Genomic DNA, 16,807 nt, shown 5'->3' with positions numbered 1-16,807 from the left:
AGTCCTTTTGTCAGCCTTTTTCAGAGTTTTGCTCAAATCCCTCAATTTCAGTCAGAATTTACCTGAAATCACAGAAAAACACACAAACTCATAGTAAAGTCCAGAAATGTGAATTTAACATAAAAACTAATGAAAACATCCCTAAAAGTAGCTTGAACTTACTAAAAACTACCTAAAAACAATGCCAAAAAGCGTATAAATTATCCGCTCATCAATAAACTGCAGAACACTAATTATACTATTCTATCAATCTCTCTCTCTCCCCCTTTATATATACACCTTTGCAGTTGATATATTGTTCACTCATCACTTTTGCTTAAACTATGATATAAGTTTTCATCCTCAGTTACATCTGTTTTCTTATTTTATTTTTGTCAAATTTTTCATTAGCATAGTTTATATGTTCTTAGTTATTTAACATCTACTATTATATATGCTTCATTGAATCCTTTTCTTCTTCATCTCTTGCATGTGTTGCTCCTCATATTTTCTGTGTTTGCAAGTTACCATTAGCACAGTATGAGGCACAAAGATTTTCGAATTTTTTACCTGGATATGGATCCTATATCGGTATTAATCTTTACTTTTTCTTAGTAGTTAGTGGTTATTACTTTATCATGTGTTTCTGAATTTGTCATCCTTATTATATTTCCATGATTTTCTTTGTAGAGTCTGCACCCGTTACCTTCACTATTTTATAGAAAGTTCAAGGATATGTTGGGCAATACAATTGTTACATTTGATGCAAATCACAATCTCATTGAGTTGAGGATTGAAAAACTTAATCACACAGCTTACATTATTAGGGGTTTGCATAAGCTGATGAATTTTTATGGTCTCTATCGAGGTGGTTATATAAAACTCAGTTATGCCTATAAAGAATACTTTCGTATAATCAAGATCAGGGATCATAATATGGTTAAGAAGAGTTCTATTTACACTGGTATAAAGCTCCTTCTTTCTGATAACTTTTATCATAAAGGTAAGCTACCATTGACTGAGGAGGAGCATTTGTGTATTTGTTCGAAAAGAAACTCTGAAATTCAAAAGAAAGTCAAGTCATCAGCTTATTATACTAGGAAGGTTCTGCTAAATTCTAATACCCGTACTTCATCAAAAATAGTTTTTTCTGATGAAACCAGTCATGATAAACGATATAACTATAAGCATTTTGGCTCTTCGTCAAAATATATCCCGGTTGACCTGAATTTAGCTCCTGAAGTAGAAGAAGGATCTACTATTGTTCTTCGTTCAGATCAATCAAAATTTTTCCCAATCAAAGATAATAATATACACTTTCATGCAGCAGTGTCAAATGAAAGTGGTATCCCAACAAAGTTCTATGACTTCTTTTCATCAAATAAATCTTATCAAGTGGTTTACATCCCAAGTACTCCTGTTAATGTTTTTCGACAAAGCTCTTTCGAATTTTTAGATTTAATTCATTCTAAGCAATCCAATCTACCTTATATGGTTACATATTCGTGCGTGATTACAGATGAAGATTTGCATTCATCATATTTGGTATGATTTTTTTTTCTACAACTATATATAGTTATATCCATTGAAAGGTTAAACCTTTTTTTTTAAAAACTAAATAGATCTATTTTTGTTGTATTATTCAGGGCCTTCCTACAGAGTTTGTTACAAAGGCTTTTCCTTCACATCATCACCAGGTTTGCGTTATTGTACAAAGGCGTGGTTGTAGATACACAATGGGACTCTGTTGGTACAGGGACAAACAATCATTCAAAGCTCATCTTACTAGACGCTGGAAGGCTTTTATTAGTGACAATACTCTTAGGCATGGAAGTTTAGTTATTTTTAATGTCTCTTCATTAGATGAGAGAACCATGTATGCTGATGTAATCACTAAATGAGATATAAATCTATATAATATTTAGTTTTGCTTTCTGTTTTCGTGTAGCTTTTATTTCTATGTTATTAGTAATCATATTAAACTTTTATGTATCAATATGCAACGTTTTACTTTTGATCTATGACTTATTTAATACTATATTTCATCTTATCCATGACCTGTTAATATTGTTATATTGCTGTTGTTTCCCTTTTTTTCATCTTTTCTCATAAAAACTTCCTAATACAATCATTAATTTAGTTTATCCAATTTTTTGCAGTAAATTTTAAGAATAATGATTCTTTTTTATTTAGCTCAATTTATTTTAATTTGTCACAGCTTTATTATAATTCATATACACACACACACACACACACACACACACACACACACAAACACACACACACACACACATATATATATATATATATATATATATATATATAAGAATAATGATTTTTTTTAGCTCAATTTATTTTAATTTGTCACAGCTTTATTCCAATTCATACACACACATACACACACACACACACACACACACACACACACACATATATATATAGCCACTGTCACTATGATGCAGGTTTTCCTCTAAGGTTCCCTTTATCCAAGACCCTTTTAACGAAAAGGATGAAGAGATATCTCTATAGTCTACAAAGACTGCTGAGAGTACCATCAACTCTCTTTGGTGTACTCACTGGTAATTTACACATATATATCATCAGATCACATGTTATATAAATTGTTGTATTATATTCTGTATTAATTATTGTCAGATGTGAATCAGTTACATTTATTACATTCAGGCAATAATACTTATTTACTCTAAATCATTTAATGTTTTGGTTTGGAAAGACTATACCATGCCTTCATGTTTCTTTTATTTGAGTTCATTTCCAACTACAACCAATTGATACACATTTTTTTGTAAAAGCTGCAAATTTCTTCCTCAGTTTCTTTCTGTGAATTTATCTTCCATGTTTTCTTTCACATTATTATAAATAGTCATCCCCTGTAGAGTTACTTAGTATATTGTATTATGCACTGCTTGGGAAAATATCATCATAATCTGTATATTTTATTTATTATCATTAGTTTCATTAGTCATGGTACTAGAAGACTATCGATTGACTCCCAAACTTGCAAGAGCCAGGCGAATGAGCATTTTAAGAAGCAAGAGGTTGAACCATACTTTGAATGTCAATGATGTTCTTAGATATAGTTGTAAGTTTGAAGTTATTTTTTCATCAACTATACATGTTCATGCCCATATTCACATTATTTAAGTAGTTTCTGATTTTCTTGATACATCTCCAAAAGATCATTCACCTCAAGTCGTGCTTCCTCTCAAGAGAACTTCTTCAGCTGTTTCAAATGACAGTATTAGTCGCTTCATATCAACTGAGAAAGGTCATTCAAGTTGTACAGGTAATAATAAAATTTGGTTACATTTTATAATACATGTGTCTCTTTAGAAGAAAAGCATGTTGCTTAAAATGATCATGTTAATCAGTTGTAAAATATCTTTTAATTATATTAATTTACTTTTACAAATGTATTGTTAATTCCTTTTACTATGTGTATATAGGTCACCAAATGTTTAAAGTGAATTTTCATGATCCTGTGAATTTGAGTTCTAATATCTCCAGCAGCCGAGATAAGAAAAAAGTTACATTAAAGGGAACATGTTCCTCAACAAAAGCTATCGTTAATCCCTCTGATAATATGATGTCTGCTACAGCAACATTCGTTGATCCTACCAGCATCAGAACTCCTTTGTTAGATGTTACAAATGGTTTGTACTTCTCATAATATAAAAGAGTAATTAATAATTTTTTGATTAACCATTCTGTTTCTCTTTGAGGTTTTTTTTTTATCATTCTTTTGGTTAATAAGGATTTTGTTTAATTTTGTTACAGTAGGTTGGAATAATAGCAACAGATATAAATCATGTACCCTTAGTAACACTAATGCAAATTTACAAAAGGATAAAAGTCATAAACCTACCTACGTTGATGGTGTTGATTATCTGTTTTGCAACAATAAAATAATAACCTCTTCAAGCATGAATAATAATTTGGAGAGGTGTGAATTTATAATTTTTTTTATATGTTAATTTTTTTTATGTTGTTATCACTCTAACCAATAATTAGCTTAATGAAAATTCATTGTAGTTATTTGTTTGAGTTTTTTTATGTCTTTTTTCAGTTGTATTATACATAATCACAAGAGATTCACCAAGCAAATAGATACAATTATCAGAGAAGTATGCAGAAGTAACAACGAGCTATTTACATCTTCTGTTCATGACCATGGACAGTCTTCTAAAAATGCAAATAATGTAATTCATGATTCCAATGTATCAGATTTATATCATCATGAAGGTATTCCAACTTTTACTTGACTAATTTAGTAATTGTTCAAATTTCACTTTAGGAAGGTTTGGATTGATTTTTGAAAAAAGTACTCTTTTTTTACCTTTTTAAAAAAAATTGTTAAATAGATAGAAGTTATTGCACATTTGAATAATTTTTAAAAAAATTATAAGTATTAGAAATGTCTTTTGCTTAAGTTTTTTTTTAAAGCAATATATTGTTAATTTTAGGAAAAGTAAATAATTTGTTTTTTTAGATAATAGTAATTTTTTAAAAAGATTTATCTAAATAGATTTAAAATTATATGAAAGTAATTCATTTTTAACAAAAAAAAATATTTTTTATAATTTCAAAAAGCCCATCCAAACCCAACAATTTATTTAGCAACAGCATTACAAATGACTATTCTATTTCAATTTTTTTACAGTTGTTGATGTATTCAATGACATTAATTTAGAAAGTGATTACTCTATTGATTTTCAAGACGACAATGTCATTGGTAAAATTTAAATTCATCAATATTTATAACATTATTAAGTTATATTTTAATGGAGTAATATTTATGACTAGAGCATAACAAGATATATTATTTTTTAATATTTTATTTAGATGAAAGTGCGACTGCATACGAGATTGACAGCTTAGTTATTGATGAAGAAGGTATGTTTTCATTAGATTGAAAATTCGTTACACAAATATAGATATATTAAATGATTCAAAATATAATTTATATTATATTAGCTAATGAAATTAAAATTTTATTTTAAAGCTTTTTGGGATGCGGGTGATCCTTCTCATACATGTATATATTGCAAAGCTTTGATGTGGGATCATGAGAGACTTTCAAAGAGTATCAATAGTGTCACTCCTCATTTTGGTTTGTGCTGTATGGATGGCAAAGTTGAGTTGCCCCTAATGAAACAGGCCCCAGATAATCTAAAAGCATTGTATTTTTTGGACGATGAAATGGGCCGATACTATCAAAAAAACATAAGGGCATTTAATGCAATGTTTTCATTCACAACAATGGCTGGCAAGATTAACCATAAAATTAACAATGGTTCCGGTCCGCCGTCATTTATTTTGAGTGGCCAGAACTATCACTCAATCGGAAGTCTTATTCCACAAGCAAATGAAAAACCAAGATTTGCACAGCTCTACATTTATGATACGGAAAACGAGATTCATAACAGAATTAGTGCTGTTCTGTAAGTTTTTTTTTGTATACACAAAGCATACTCTTTATAGTATCAACTTTATTCACTTACTCATTTAAGGTCCATCAATATGTTGTGTTTGTCATATTTTCTTTTCTCTTTTTGTTTTCAGCCCAGTAAGTTCGGTGGGTAATCTTGAACATGATATAGTTTGTATGCTGAAAAATATGCTAGATGAGCATAATGCTTTGGCACAGTCGTTCCGTTATGCTCGGGATAGATTCACCGAGTCACATTCTCTTGATATGAAGTTAAAACTGATTAGGCGTAGGGAAAAAGATGGTCGGCGATACAACTTGCCTACTGCATCAGAAGTTGCAGCATTGGTAGTTGGTGACATTGATGATTCTTTATTGGACAGAGATATTATATTGGAAACCAAATCAAAACAACTAAAGAAGATTGATGTTATCCATCCATTGTATTTGGCTTTGCAGTATCCTCTTATTTTTCCATATGGTGAGGATGGATATAGAACAGGCATCTTAGCAGCTTCTCGATACAATGTTGACGGTTCAAAGAAGAGGAATACAATAAGCATGAGAGAATTCTTTGCATTTCGACTGCAAATGAGGTCATCTGAGTCACCAATTCTGCTTAACTCACGTAGGTTGTTCCAACAGTTCTTGGTTGATGCATATACTATGGTAGAGTCTGAGCGTCTTAGTTTTCTTCGTTTCAACCAACCAAAGTTGAGGGTTGAAAAGTACAAGTTATTGCATGAGTCTTTAGTTAGAGGTGAAGCAGATGCTGTTTCAAGTGGTCAAAGGATAATTCTCCCAAGCACTTTTACGTGTGGACCTAGATACATGTTTAATAATTGCAAGGATGCATTTGCTCTTTGCAAGCATTTTGGTTATCCAAGTTTTTTTGTCACCATCACATGCAATCCTGAATGGGATGAGATAAAGCGCTTATTAATTGGTACTGGCCTTAAAGCAGAAGATCGTCCTGATATTACATCAAGAGTCTTTAAGATTAAGCTAAACAACTTAATCAGAGATTTTAAGTATGGTGATATTTTTGGAAAGATTTCTGGATGTAAGTCTTCTATTTTAAAAAAAAATGTGAAGTTTTACTGCAAATTTTTTAATTTACATTTCATTATAGTAACTTTTGCTGTTTTGGTTTTATTTTCAGATGTATGCACTATTGAATTTCAGAAGAGGGGTCTTCCTCATGCTCATATTTTGTTGTTCATGCATCCTCTTTCAAAACCTAGGTCTCCTGATGATATAGATAAGTTAATATCGGCACAAATACCCGATAAACGTCGAAGGCCTAAGTTATATGCTGCTGTTGAGAAATTCATGGTTCATGGTCCATGTGGCAAGTATAACAAGAATAGTCCTTGCATGGTAAATGGTTTGTGCTCCAAATATTTTCCCAAACAATTTAGACAACGTACTGTTGTTGATGAAGCTGGGTTCCCAAAGTATTGTAGGCCAAAAAATGGTCGCACCATAATAAAAAAGGGTGCAACTCTTGATAACTCTTTTATTGTCCCGTACAACCCAACTTTGTTATTAAGGTATGGTTGTCACATTAATGTTGAGCATACTTGCCAAACTTCTGCCATCAAATATTTATTCAAGTATGTTCACAAAGGAAATGATCGGGTTACTGCTTCATTCTACCAGACATCAGTTAATGGTAATGCTCCTCCTATTGTGGATGAGATTAACAACTATTATGATTGTAGATACATTTCTGCATGTGAAGCTGCTTGGAGATTATATGGTTATGATATTCAAGTTAAGGAGCCTGCTGTTATCAGACTTCCATTTCACCTACCAGATGAGAATCCTGTTATTTTCAAGGAATACGAGGGTATTCAGGATGTCCTTAGTCGTGTTGATGCGAAGTTCACTAAATTACAAGCATGGTTTGTTGTGAATAAATATTTTCCATTGGCTAGGTTATTGACCTATTGTGAGTTTCGACAGAAATTTGTATGGAAGGACGATATTTCAATGTGGATTCCAAGGAAACAAGGTTATTCTATTGGTAGGTTGACACATGTTCCTAGAGGTAATGGCGAGGATTATTATCTTAGACTTCTTCTCAACATTCAGAAAGGTTGCACCAGTTTTGAGGAAATACGCACTGTTGATGGTGTTACACACAACACTTTCAAAGAAGCATGCTATGCACTAGGTCTCTTGCAAGACGACAAAGAATTTATTGATGCTATTCTTGAAGCAAGTACTTGGGCTTCAGCCAACTATGTTCGTGACCTTTTTGTCATGCTTCTGATATCAAACAACATAGCATGTCCAGATTTTGTTTTAGAAAGATGTTATAAAGAATTATCTGAGGATATTTTATTTGAGCAAAGAAGAATTCATCATGTTCAAGGTATTTAGTTAAAAATTGTACAATTTATGGTTTTAATTTATTTATTGATATGTTATTATCTTGAAGTTGCTACATGTATTAATATAAAAATTATATTTTTGTATAGATCTTCATTTGTCTGACGAGCATATCATGAACTTGACCCTTGCAAAAATTGAAGACAAGATGCAAGCTAATGGAAGGTCTCTTAAAGAGTTTCCAGCGATGCCCTACCCATCATTAGATCTTTTTCATGGTTTAGAAGATCGCTTATTGTTGGACGAGGTTAATTTTGATCGTTCTTTACTTAAGCAGCAATATATGCAATCTCTAAAGACCATGACAGATGAGCAACGATCTGCATTTGACACCATTGTTGATTCCGTAAACAATGATCGCGGCGGATTTTTCTTTCTATATGGTTATGGTGGTACTGGCAAGACGTTCATCTGGAATACTCTTTCTGCTTATCTTAGATGTGGTGGGAACATTGTTCTTAATGTTGCTTCAAGTGGCATTGCTTCTTTACTACTTCCTAATGGTCGTACTGCTCACTCAAGATTTAAAATACCGTTAAGCATCAATGAGGACTCTATATGCAACATAAAGCCGGGAACACCTCTTTGTAAACTTATTTGTAAAGCAAAGCTTATTATATGGGATGAGGCACCAATGTTAAGTAAGTATTGTTACGAAGCTCTTGACAAGTCTCTAAAAGACATTCTTCGCTTTCAGCCATCGTTTAATCCAAACCTTCCATTTGGTGGCAAAGTTGTTGTACTTGGCGGAGACTTCAGGCAAATTCTTCCAGTAATACCTATGGGTTCACGGCAAGATATTGTGCAAGCATGCATTAGTTCATCTTATCTATGGGATTTTTGCACAGTTTTAAAGCTTTCAAAGAATATGAGGCTTACTGTTGGTGGTATGGTTGAAGTTGATGATGATACCAAAGCTATTGCAGATTGGTTAATTCAAATTGGGAATGGATTGGCAGGTGATTCAACAGATGGTGAGTCAGAAGTAGTCATCCCTAAAGACATACTTATTGATGATACTGATGATGGGTTTCAGAATTTAGTTACATTTGTCTACACAGGGTTATTGATGAACTTGGATAACATTAATTATTTCAAGGAGCGCATGATTCTGGCACCCACTCTTGAAGTTGTCCATGAGGTCAATAACACAATTATGGAATTTATTAATAGTGATGAAAAAGTTTATCTTAGTTCAGACTCATTATGTGCTGAAGAGGGCAACATGGAATACGAGTTGGATGCTATTACAACTGATGTTCTAAATTCGATAAATTGCTCAGGTTTTCCCAACCATCAGTTGAAACTCAAAATTGGTGTACCTGTGATACTTCTAAGGAATATAGACCAAAGCAATGGACTTTGCAATGGTACTCGATTACAGGTTCGTAGACTTGGAAATCATGTAATTGAATGCAACATCTTGACGGGAGACAAGTGTGGTGAAGTAGTTCTCATTCCACGCATGAATATGGCTCCGAATAATGAAACTCTACCTTTCAGGTTTCAACGTAGACAATTTTCTTTGGTAGTCTCTTTTGCAATGACCATAAATAAATCTCAAGGTCAAACTTTGAGCAAAGTTGGTTTATACTTACCTAGACCTGTTTTTACACACGGACAATTATATGTTGCGTTGTCTAGGGTGAAGTCTAGAGAGGGTTTGAGAGTTTTGATAAAGAATAATGGATTACTAAGTGATGATTCTACCTTAAATGTTGTGTATAGGGAAGTTTTTCAGAATCTCTAACGATGTGCTTTAAAGTTTTTATGCTTTTGTACAATTCGGATGTTATTGCATTTTTTTTGCGATTTTTCTTTCTTTTTTTAGGTTGTAGGAATTTTTTTTATAGTCAGTAACTACATAGATATTTTATTTTTGAGTGTTCGCTTGTATTATGTTATTTTTTTTAATAATTTTTATTAGAGTTAATTTAATGTTTATTGCCAATTTCAAGTGGAGATTATGGTTTGTTTAATTTGTCGTCTATGTGTTGAGTGTGCAATTATATATAGCACATATTGAAAAAAAATTCAGCAAAATCCTATGCGTTTTTGTAATTAAAATTTGTTCTATAATGTAATAAATTAAAGCAGTGATTTAGTTCATCATTTCCGTGCTTAGCACGGGTCATGCACTAGTAGAAGCCCAAACAAGCCCTACTTCGCTTTTATTTCCAAATTCACTTCTAACCTAGAAGATAACCTAGAAGTCGTCGCACCCAGCAAGCCTTCGCATCACTGCCGATCACCAAGACCGTCGCACCACCCAGCTCGCCGTCGTGTTCATCTAACCCTCACACCCAGCCCTTCATCTAACCCTCACACCCAGCCCTCTCTCTGTCGCACCCAACCCTCGTACCATCAAACGGTCTCTCGCACCCACCAGCTGTTTCTCAACGGTCATTCGCACCCAATCCTCGCACCATCAACGCAACCCTCATTGGATTCGGAACCCTCCAGCGGTGCTGCTCCGTCCACGCACCCTCAGTGGTCTCTGTCTAGGCGTGCCCTACTACTCCCTCAGTGGTCTCTATCTCGCAAACCCTCGTTGGATTCGAAACCCTCAATCGTTGTTGTCTCTCCCTCAATCGGCACCATAAACACTAGTAAGTCTTTCTTCCTTCTGATTCTCTGTTTCTCTGTTCCTCTATTTCTTCTCTATTCTGGACTAATTAACAGAAAGAAAACATTGAAGAAATAAATAATTTTTTATTAGTTTTATCTACTTGATTGTCTCTGCTCTCTATTTGCTCTATTTTATTGTGTTGTATTTTTTTTTCTGTGAAAAGTAAATAAATAAACACAGAAAAGATTCAAACTGGTCCACATTTTGAAGGGGGATTAAAATGATGGATCCCAACATGCTCTTAAAAGAAGAATCAATGGACTTTGCTTTTATCTTTGTTCACATTAAAGTGAAAGAGAATGATATATATAACTGATAAGGCTATAGGCTTAGAGCACTGTGCTTTTATTCTTATGATGAAATTGTAACTAAGCGTCACTCCTTTGCATTTAGTATGTCAATCTGGTGACAGTGAAGAAAACATCACAGTTTTATTTGACTTGCTTGTAACCTGTCCAGATTCTATTGAAGATGTTAATGTGAGAAATGAGACTGCTGGCTGCCCAGCATTAACGGAGGCTGCCCAGCATTGACGTATGTAAGATTGTTTATTTGTCTTTTTTCTGTTTTCTTAATTTATAGAATGCCAATTAATTTTTGTCAAAAAGATGGTGTACTGTTATCTTCATTGTGGAATCAGCTCAAGTATTAATGGCTAATCTTGGTTTCAATGTTTTGTAGTGCTGGTTATTCAATAATGTAGGGATAGGAACATGTATGGATCAGATTTCTTTTGTTTTAAGTTTTGACACTTAGTTTATCTTTGCTGAAAGTTTTTTTCTGGTATCAAGATGAGTGTGATTATTAGTTCAACTTGCGTGAGATATTTTGATTTGGCAATGGCAGAAAATGAAAAGGGCTAAAACATGGGATTATCTCATTTGGTGCTTTTTCATCATTCATAGATATTGAAATGAGAAAAATTTAATTACAAGTATTCCTATTTTACTATTGGATTCGTGTCCTTGATTCATGTTACTAAATGGTTTTTTTTAACAAAACTAGTGTTATATATACCAAGCTGAAAGTGTTAAATAATTTTAATTAAACTAGTGTCCTTGATTCACTGTTACTGCCCACCATGTGTTTGATTAAATGTGTGTGAGCAATGCAGTGCAGATTTGATGTTAACTATTTTGAGGAGCATCTCAATGCAATGCTGCTATTATGTGTGCTTCAATTGAATTTGATGTTAACTATTTTGAGTTCGAGTCTGTGTTTACTATTTGTGTTATTTCTTATTGCTATTATGCTGCTATTATGTGTGTTAGATTGATTATTATTGATGGTGTGTTTGTGTTAATTTCATAATTTGGCGAGAAGCCAACCTGTCTAGCAGGAGTTGCAAGAGTGCTGAGACGAATGCACTCAACATGAAGGCCACCATTATGATTTCTTTTTGAGTTGTGACACTGACATTCAATACTTTCATAGAAAACACCAAGCAGAGATCCAAACAAAGTGAGTAATTAGCAATAACGTGCTCCAAGCTTAGCCTTTAGTTCTGTGCATGTCAAAACACAAAAGGGTTGTCAAATCCATTTTCTGAGTATTAAATTCTGGTATCCAAAACTTTATGGCGGTTAGTCTTAATCTTAGTTATTCACATTTTGATCATATCTTATAATAATTTTTGCAGCTGAGGCATTTCTTCTGGGTTTCCAGCACTAAATTAAAATGACCAATGCTGTTTTTTATATTCTCAATTATTATATGATAAATTCTTAACAGAAATTCCCTGTTATATTCTCAATTATTATATGTAATCACCGCAATTGATTTACTAGGTCTGTAATGATCTCGTCTGAACTTGAGTATTATTGGATATCATTATCTTTCTTGTTGCTGTTAGCCTGTAACTGTGTCATTACTACTCTTTTCCTTTTTCTTTTTTCTTTTTTGTTTTTAAATTATTATTTTTACCTAAAATTGTTGCTTATAATGGGTTTTCAAAATCTTTAGAAAGTAAAATTGGAGGAATTTGCATTTATTCTGCCCTGCAGAGGTCAGTAACTCTTCATAACTTAATTGTTATCAGATCTCACTATCCTTCTTGTTGCTGCAGCTGTGTTATTAGAACTCCTTTTTTATCTTTTACTTTTTATTTCTTATCTTATCTAAAATTGTTGGTTATAATGGCTTTCCAAAAGGATTTTATTTAACCCAACCCTCGCAGCATCAACATTGCCTTGGGACTCTCTACCACCCACGCCTCTCCCTCTCCAGCAGCACCACGATGCGTCGATTCCTCTGCCGGAGGTTCTGGTGGCGGTGGCACAACCCCCTCATCGGAGCCTCTGGCCAAGAAGCACAGAGGGAGGCCTCCTGGCTCCGGCAAGAAGCAGATGGATGCGCTTGGTACTATTATTTGTTTGAAGTAATTTTCTTTTTAATGTCATTGGTCTGTTGGTTATCGATTAATGGCTTTCTTTATTGGAATGTGCAGGAGCTGGTGGCATTGGTTTTACTCCGCACGTGATCTTAGTGGAGTCTGGTGAGGTATGCAGTAGGATCACTGAGACATAGATGAAGCTAATCTATATAGTCTACAAATCACTGATATTAACTAATTATCTCTCTTCTTAGTTGCATTTTTTTGGGTTTTGATTTTGAGCAAGTAACTATTTGGTTCAATGGTGGATGCTTGAAATAGAAGCAGAGTTAATACTTGAAATAAAAGGTGTTTTCATTTCTTATTTTGAATTTTTCCTTCACATAATACTGAAAATGAAACAAGTTTGTTAGAATAATTTGATTCACATCACATTCATGTTTACCCCTTAAAATTTATTTTCAGATTCACTGTTTGGACTTATGGCGGTTTGTTTTTTGAGAAGGAACTAGGTTTCTCAGAATCTTCCATTCCATATGGCTTTAAATTTATATAAAGATTTAAAGATGTCATTATTTGACATTGTTGGCTGATTACGTTATTATGCATATAGGTTTAATTATTCTCTTCACTTGATATTTTCATTACAGGGCCGATTTGAGATTATATTTGCTGGATTTTGGAGTCAAAGAGTTTGTTTCTGACTTGGTGAGTTTTACTTTTCTTGATATCAGTGTTAAATTGGACGTTTTTACAAACAATTATAGTAATAAAAGTTTAACCATAAATTATTTGATCCACAAAAATTGAAGGGTTAAATTATTTTCTAATTTCAACAAAAATTATATCTTTTTTTGTCTGCTGTCCACGGTTCTTGTTTCAACAATGTTACTAACTATTTCAACAAAAGTGATGAATCAACTATTTAGTTTCTATGTTTTGGTTCACATATTTTTTCTGTTTCTAACTTTTTAGGGAATCAAACGCAGTAGGTGACCAGAAAAAGGGGCTAATAAGGTGAATTTCCTTCTCAATCAGTGGCTGCTTATTTTGACCCCAAAAGATACTTTGATCTTATAATTATATAATATATAGTTTTAGCCTTTTCGGTCCAAATACAAAAAGAAACTAACAATCTTTTTCTTTTTTTCCCCTCTCAATTGTGCTTTTTACTGCTTTGTAGAAACATCATTGCTACTGATTAATTTTTCAAATCATTGCATTGCTCTCTGCATTGAAAAACAAGTGTGAAGAATCTTTACTTTACACAAGCTTTCATCTAAGTGTTGGTGTTTCCCTTTTCCATCTTTTGAAACCAGAAAATGAGCATGAAGCTGAGCCTCTTCATATTTACTTTCATGATCATTGGAGCAATGTTCTTTGGTGCTGAGGCTGAACCATTGGAAGATGAACAAGCTTTGCTTGATTTCTTTCACAAAATTGATCACTCAAAGCATCTCAATTGGGGTTACAAGACTTCTCTATGCAAGAAGCTGGACAGGAGTAAAATTGGTCACTGGTTCAATTCCTCATGTCATCTTCTTACAGTGGATATGGCACCTCCAACTTGCAACAAGTAAACAACTAAACTATTCCTGATTTTACCATTCCTGTGACTGTTGCTCTAGAATATTACATTACAATTTGCAATTCAGTGTAGTACCACTAACGTTTAGCTCAAGGAATTATCTTTTGTAGGTAAAAAAGTTCACAAATGTTCGAGAAACAATTATGTATGATCTAAGGGAAGAAGTTTAAGAGGGCTAGAGGAAGGAGGAACAACAAAGGAAATAGAATTTAAGTTGTATTGTTTCTGTATTTTTTTCAGTTTAGTTTTGGAATTCGAATTCGAGATTTATTTTGTATTTGACTATTAGTTTTTTAATGTATAAAACAATTATCGCAAAAATTATGTCACTAATTATTGTTTGATTTATCTTGTATTAAAAATTGCATACTGTATTTGTAGGTTTGATAATAAAAAAGAATTGAAAATTTAACTTTGCAGCGGTTAAGGTAAAAATAAGAAAAAGTTTTTTTTTTTTAATTTTACAAGGCTATTGCCACGCTTTTAAAGCATGACTGTATCACTGGTTATCGTCATGCTTTAAAAAGTGTAGTCATATTTTTTCCTATCGGCACGCTTTTAAAGAGTACCTCAAACAAACATTCTGGACGTTTTAAAAGCGTGGCGATATGTGCACTTTTCGGTATGCTTTTTAAGCGTACTTATAGATTAAGACTTATGGCCACGCTTATGGCAAGAGATGAAAGCGTGCCAACAAAAAAAGCGTGCCGATAGATCCACAAAAGTGTGCCGATAGAGCAACCAGCACGCTCGCAGATGTGACCCTTTCAAAAGTGTGCCGATAACTAAAAAAGCGTGGCAAAAAGCTATCGGCACGCTTTTTTGCACTTTTCAGCACGCTTTTAAAGCATGGCAGAAAGCTTATTTTCTTGTAGTGAATTTCTTCTTCTCATCTAGTTTTCTTTATAATTTCTTCTTACATCTTTTCTCTTGGTTTTCTTGTTAATTTCCTTTTTATGTCTCTTTTTATGTTGATGAACTCTTGTTGGATTTGGATTTCTTTTTAATACAATTTAATGTTTCATGTTCCTTATTATTTAATTGAGTTGTTATTCTTACTTTTCTTGTATTGGGTAGTTGTAGATTTATTATTTTTGCAATTTTATGATGCTTTCCTTTTATGCCTTCCAAGTGATTGACAAAATGCTTGGTTGGATGTTAGAGTAGTTTTTGAGCATTTTTGGCTTGAAAAGAGAAATTAGGCAATCTTGAGTCTTTAATACCCAATTTAGATTGGTGATTTATAGTTGTTAGTTAATATTGCTTCCATTGACGCTAATCTCTTGCTAATTCAATTAGTAAGTTGGTTATGACTTATGGATTGTGATTAACTAGTTTTATTTGACTTAGCTCTTGATAAGTATTGTGTATGATTAATAACTAGGATAGAAAGCCTATATTCTCAATCATTGCCGTGAATGTCTCTCTTTATTAATTGCTTTCCTTAGTTGTTTGCTTTACATTTGTTGCCCTTTTTAATTTCTTGTTTTATCAACCCAACCCCCATTGTATCTCATAACCAATAATTGAGCACTCGATTGCAATTCCTAGGGAGAACGACCCGGAACTAATACTCTCGGTTATCTTTGTTGGGTTGGACTTGTGACAACCAAAATTAAACTTTGATTGAGTATTATTTGTCGGTTGGGAACTATACTTGCAATGAAATTATTTCTCTTTTACCAAGAAAAAATTCTTATCTGACGATAATCCTCATTCACAAACCCAACAAGACAAAAGGCCCACTAATGAAGTGGCCCTTTACAATAAAGCCTGACCTCTTAAAGAGGTCAGACATCAACAAAGAGGACCAGCTCTACTTGATCTAATGAATAACTGGCTCCGGATATTTCTCCGCTACGTCTAAAAGGGAGATCTTAACAGACTCACAAGATAAAAGGAATAGTTATCGATCAGAAAAGATAGAACTACTCCAACAAAGGTGGTTATTAGCAACCCTACTATAAATATACTGGAACTTCAAGTATAACTCATCACGTTCTACTCTACTAAAAACCTGCTTAAAATCCTTGCTAACTTAAGCATCGGAGTCTCTTGCAGGTACCATCCTCCACCTCCTCACAAGAAATTCGGACAGGCAGCACTTCAGCACCAAAAAGGTCGGATACTGCCATATGAAGAGATCTGAACCTCACATTCAGGTCTAAATCAACATTTTAGATAATTCTCGAAACATGACAAATTCTACAATAATTAATTATTAAATATTAATAAATATAATGATTTGAAGTCGATACTTTTAAAAAAAAAACAAAAAGAGAGAGAAAAATATATTATTTTCAGATCATGTCATATCAACATATTTGATGTAAGAATATAAACTATTATAGAATAATATAATAATAATAATGATAATGACTGGACTAAACCTAACTAAAAATAATAGAATAATATAGATAGTAGAATGAAAAT

General features: G+C 33.0%; 2 protein-coding genes and 1 long non-coding RNA gene across 14 annotated transcripts; all 3 read left to right on the top strand.

Annotated features, from left to right (window-relative positions):
• Positions 1 to 555: 555 nt before the first annotated feature.
• LOC130949818 (uncharacterized) lies at positions 556 to 9,040 on the top strand. The gene is made up of 17 exons (XM_057878441.1): positions 556 to 570; positions 670 to 982; positions 1,124 to 1,324; positions 1,436 to 1,524; positions 1,626 to 1,725; positions 2,954 to 3,082; positions 3,149 to 3,286; positions 3,447 to 3,653; positions 3,778 to 3,943; positions 4,067 to 4,242; positions 4,661 to 4,732; positions 4,843 to 4,893; positions 5,003 to 5,441; positions 5,563 to 6,491; positions 6,591 to 7,808; positions 7,915 to 8,966; positions 9,020 to 9,040. Exons 1-17 carry the CDS (start codon positions 556 to 558, stop codon positions 9,038 to 9,040), a joined length of 5,316 nt encoding a protein of 1,771 aa, XP_057734424.1.
• A 10-nt stretch (positions 9,041 to 9,050) lies between these two features.
• On the top strand, positions 9,051 to 9,575 carry LOC130949817 (uncharacterized). Its single transcript, XM_057878440.1, has one exon. It carries the CDS (start codon positions 9,051 to 9,053, stop codon positions 9,573 to 9,575), a length of 525 nt encoding a protein of 174 aa, XP_057734423.1.
• A 404-nt stretch (positions 9,576 to 9,979) lies between these two features.
• LOC130947404 (uncharacterized) lies at positions 9,980 to 14,750 on the top strand. 12 transcript variants are annotated; one of them, XR_009072653.1, is made up of 10 exons: positions 9,984 to 10,434; positions 10,914 to 10,988; positions 11,778 to 11,915; positions 12,417 to 12,459; positions 12,605 to 12,812; positions 12,901 to 12,953; positions 13,437 to 13,494; positions 13,762 to 13,803; positions 14,106 to 14,362; positions 14,485 to 14,732. It is a non-coding gene; the product is annotated as an uncharacterized LOC130947404 (long non-coding RNA). The 12 variants fall into 12 exon arrangements; XR_009072654.1 differs by having other exon boundaries at positions 10,914 to 10,992; positions 12,631 to 12,812; XR_009072652.1 differs by having other exon boundaries at positions 12,631 to 12,812; positions 14,485 to 14,731.
• The last annotated feature ends 2,057 nt before the right edge of the window (positions 14,751 to 16,807 follow it).

This window comes from Arachis stenosperma, chromosome 9 (assembly GCF_014773155.1).
Source record: "Arachis stenosperma cultivar V10309 chromosome 9, arast.V10309.gnm1.PFL2, whole genome shotgun sequence".
NCBI lineage: Eukaryota > Viridiplantae > Streptophyta > Magnoliopsida > Fabales > Fabaceae > Arachis > Arachis stenosperma.
The sequence above is the reverse complement of the archived record's forward strand: the minus strand, read 5'-3'. Positions and strand labels throughout refer to the sequence as shown.

What these genes read in the sequence shown, in the direction of transcription:
- LOC130949818 (XM_057878441.1), top strand. An exon ending in TTTGTTAGATGTTACAAATG is followed by an intron (nt 3,654 to 3,777) that starts GTTTGTACTTCT and finishes ATTTTGTTACAG; the next exon opens with TAGGTTGGAATAATAGCAAC. An exon ending in CTCTTGAAGTTGTCCATGAG is followed by an intron (nt 8,967 to 9,019) that starts GTCAATAACACA and finishes AGTTTATCTTAG; the next exon opens with TTCAGACTCATTATGTGCTG.
- LOC130949817 (XM_057878440.1), top strand. Translation starts at nt 9,051, where the DNA reads ATGGAATACGAGTTGGATGCTATTACAACTGATGTTCTAAATTCGATA.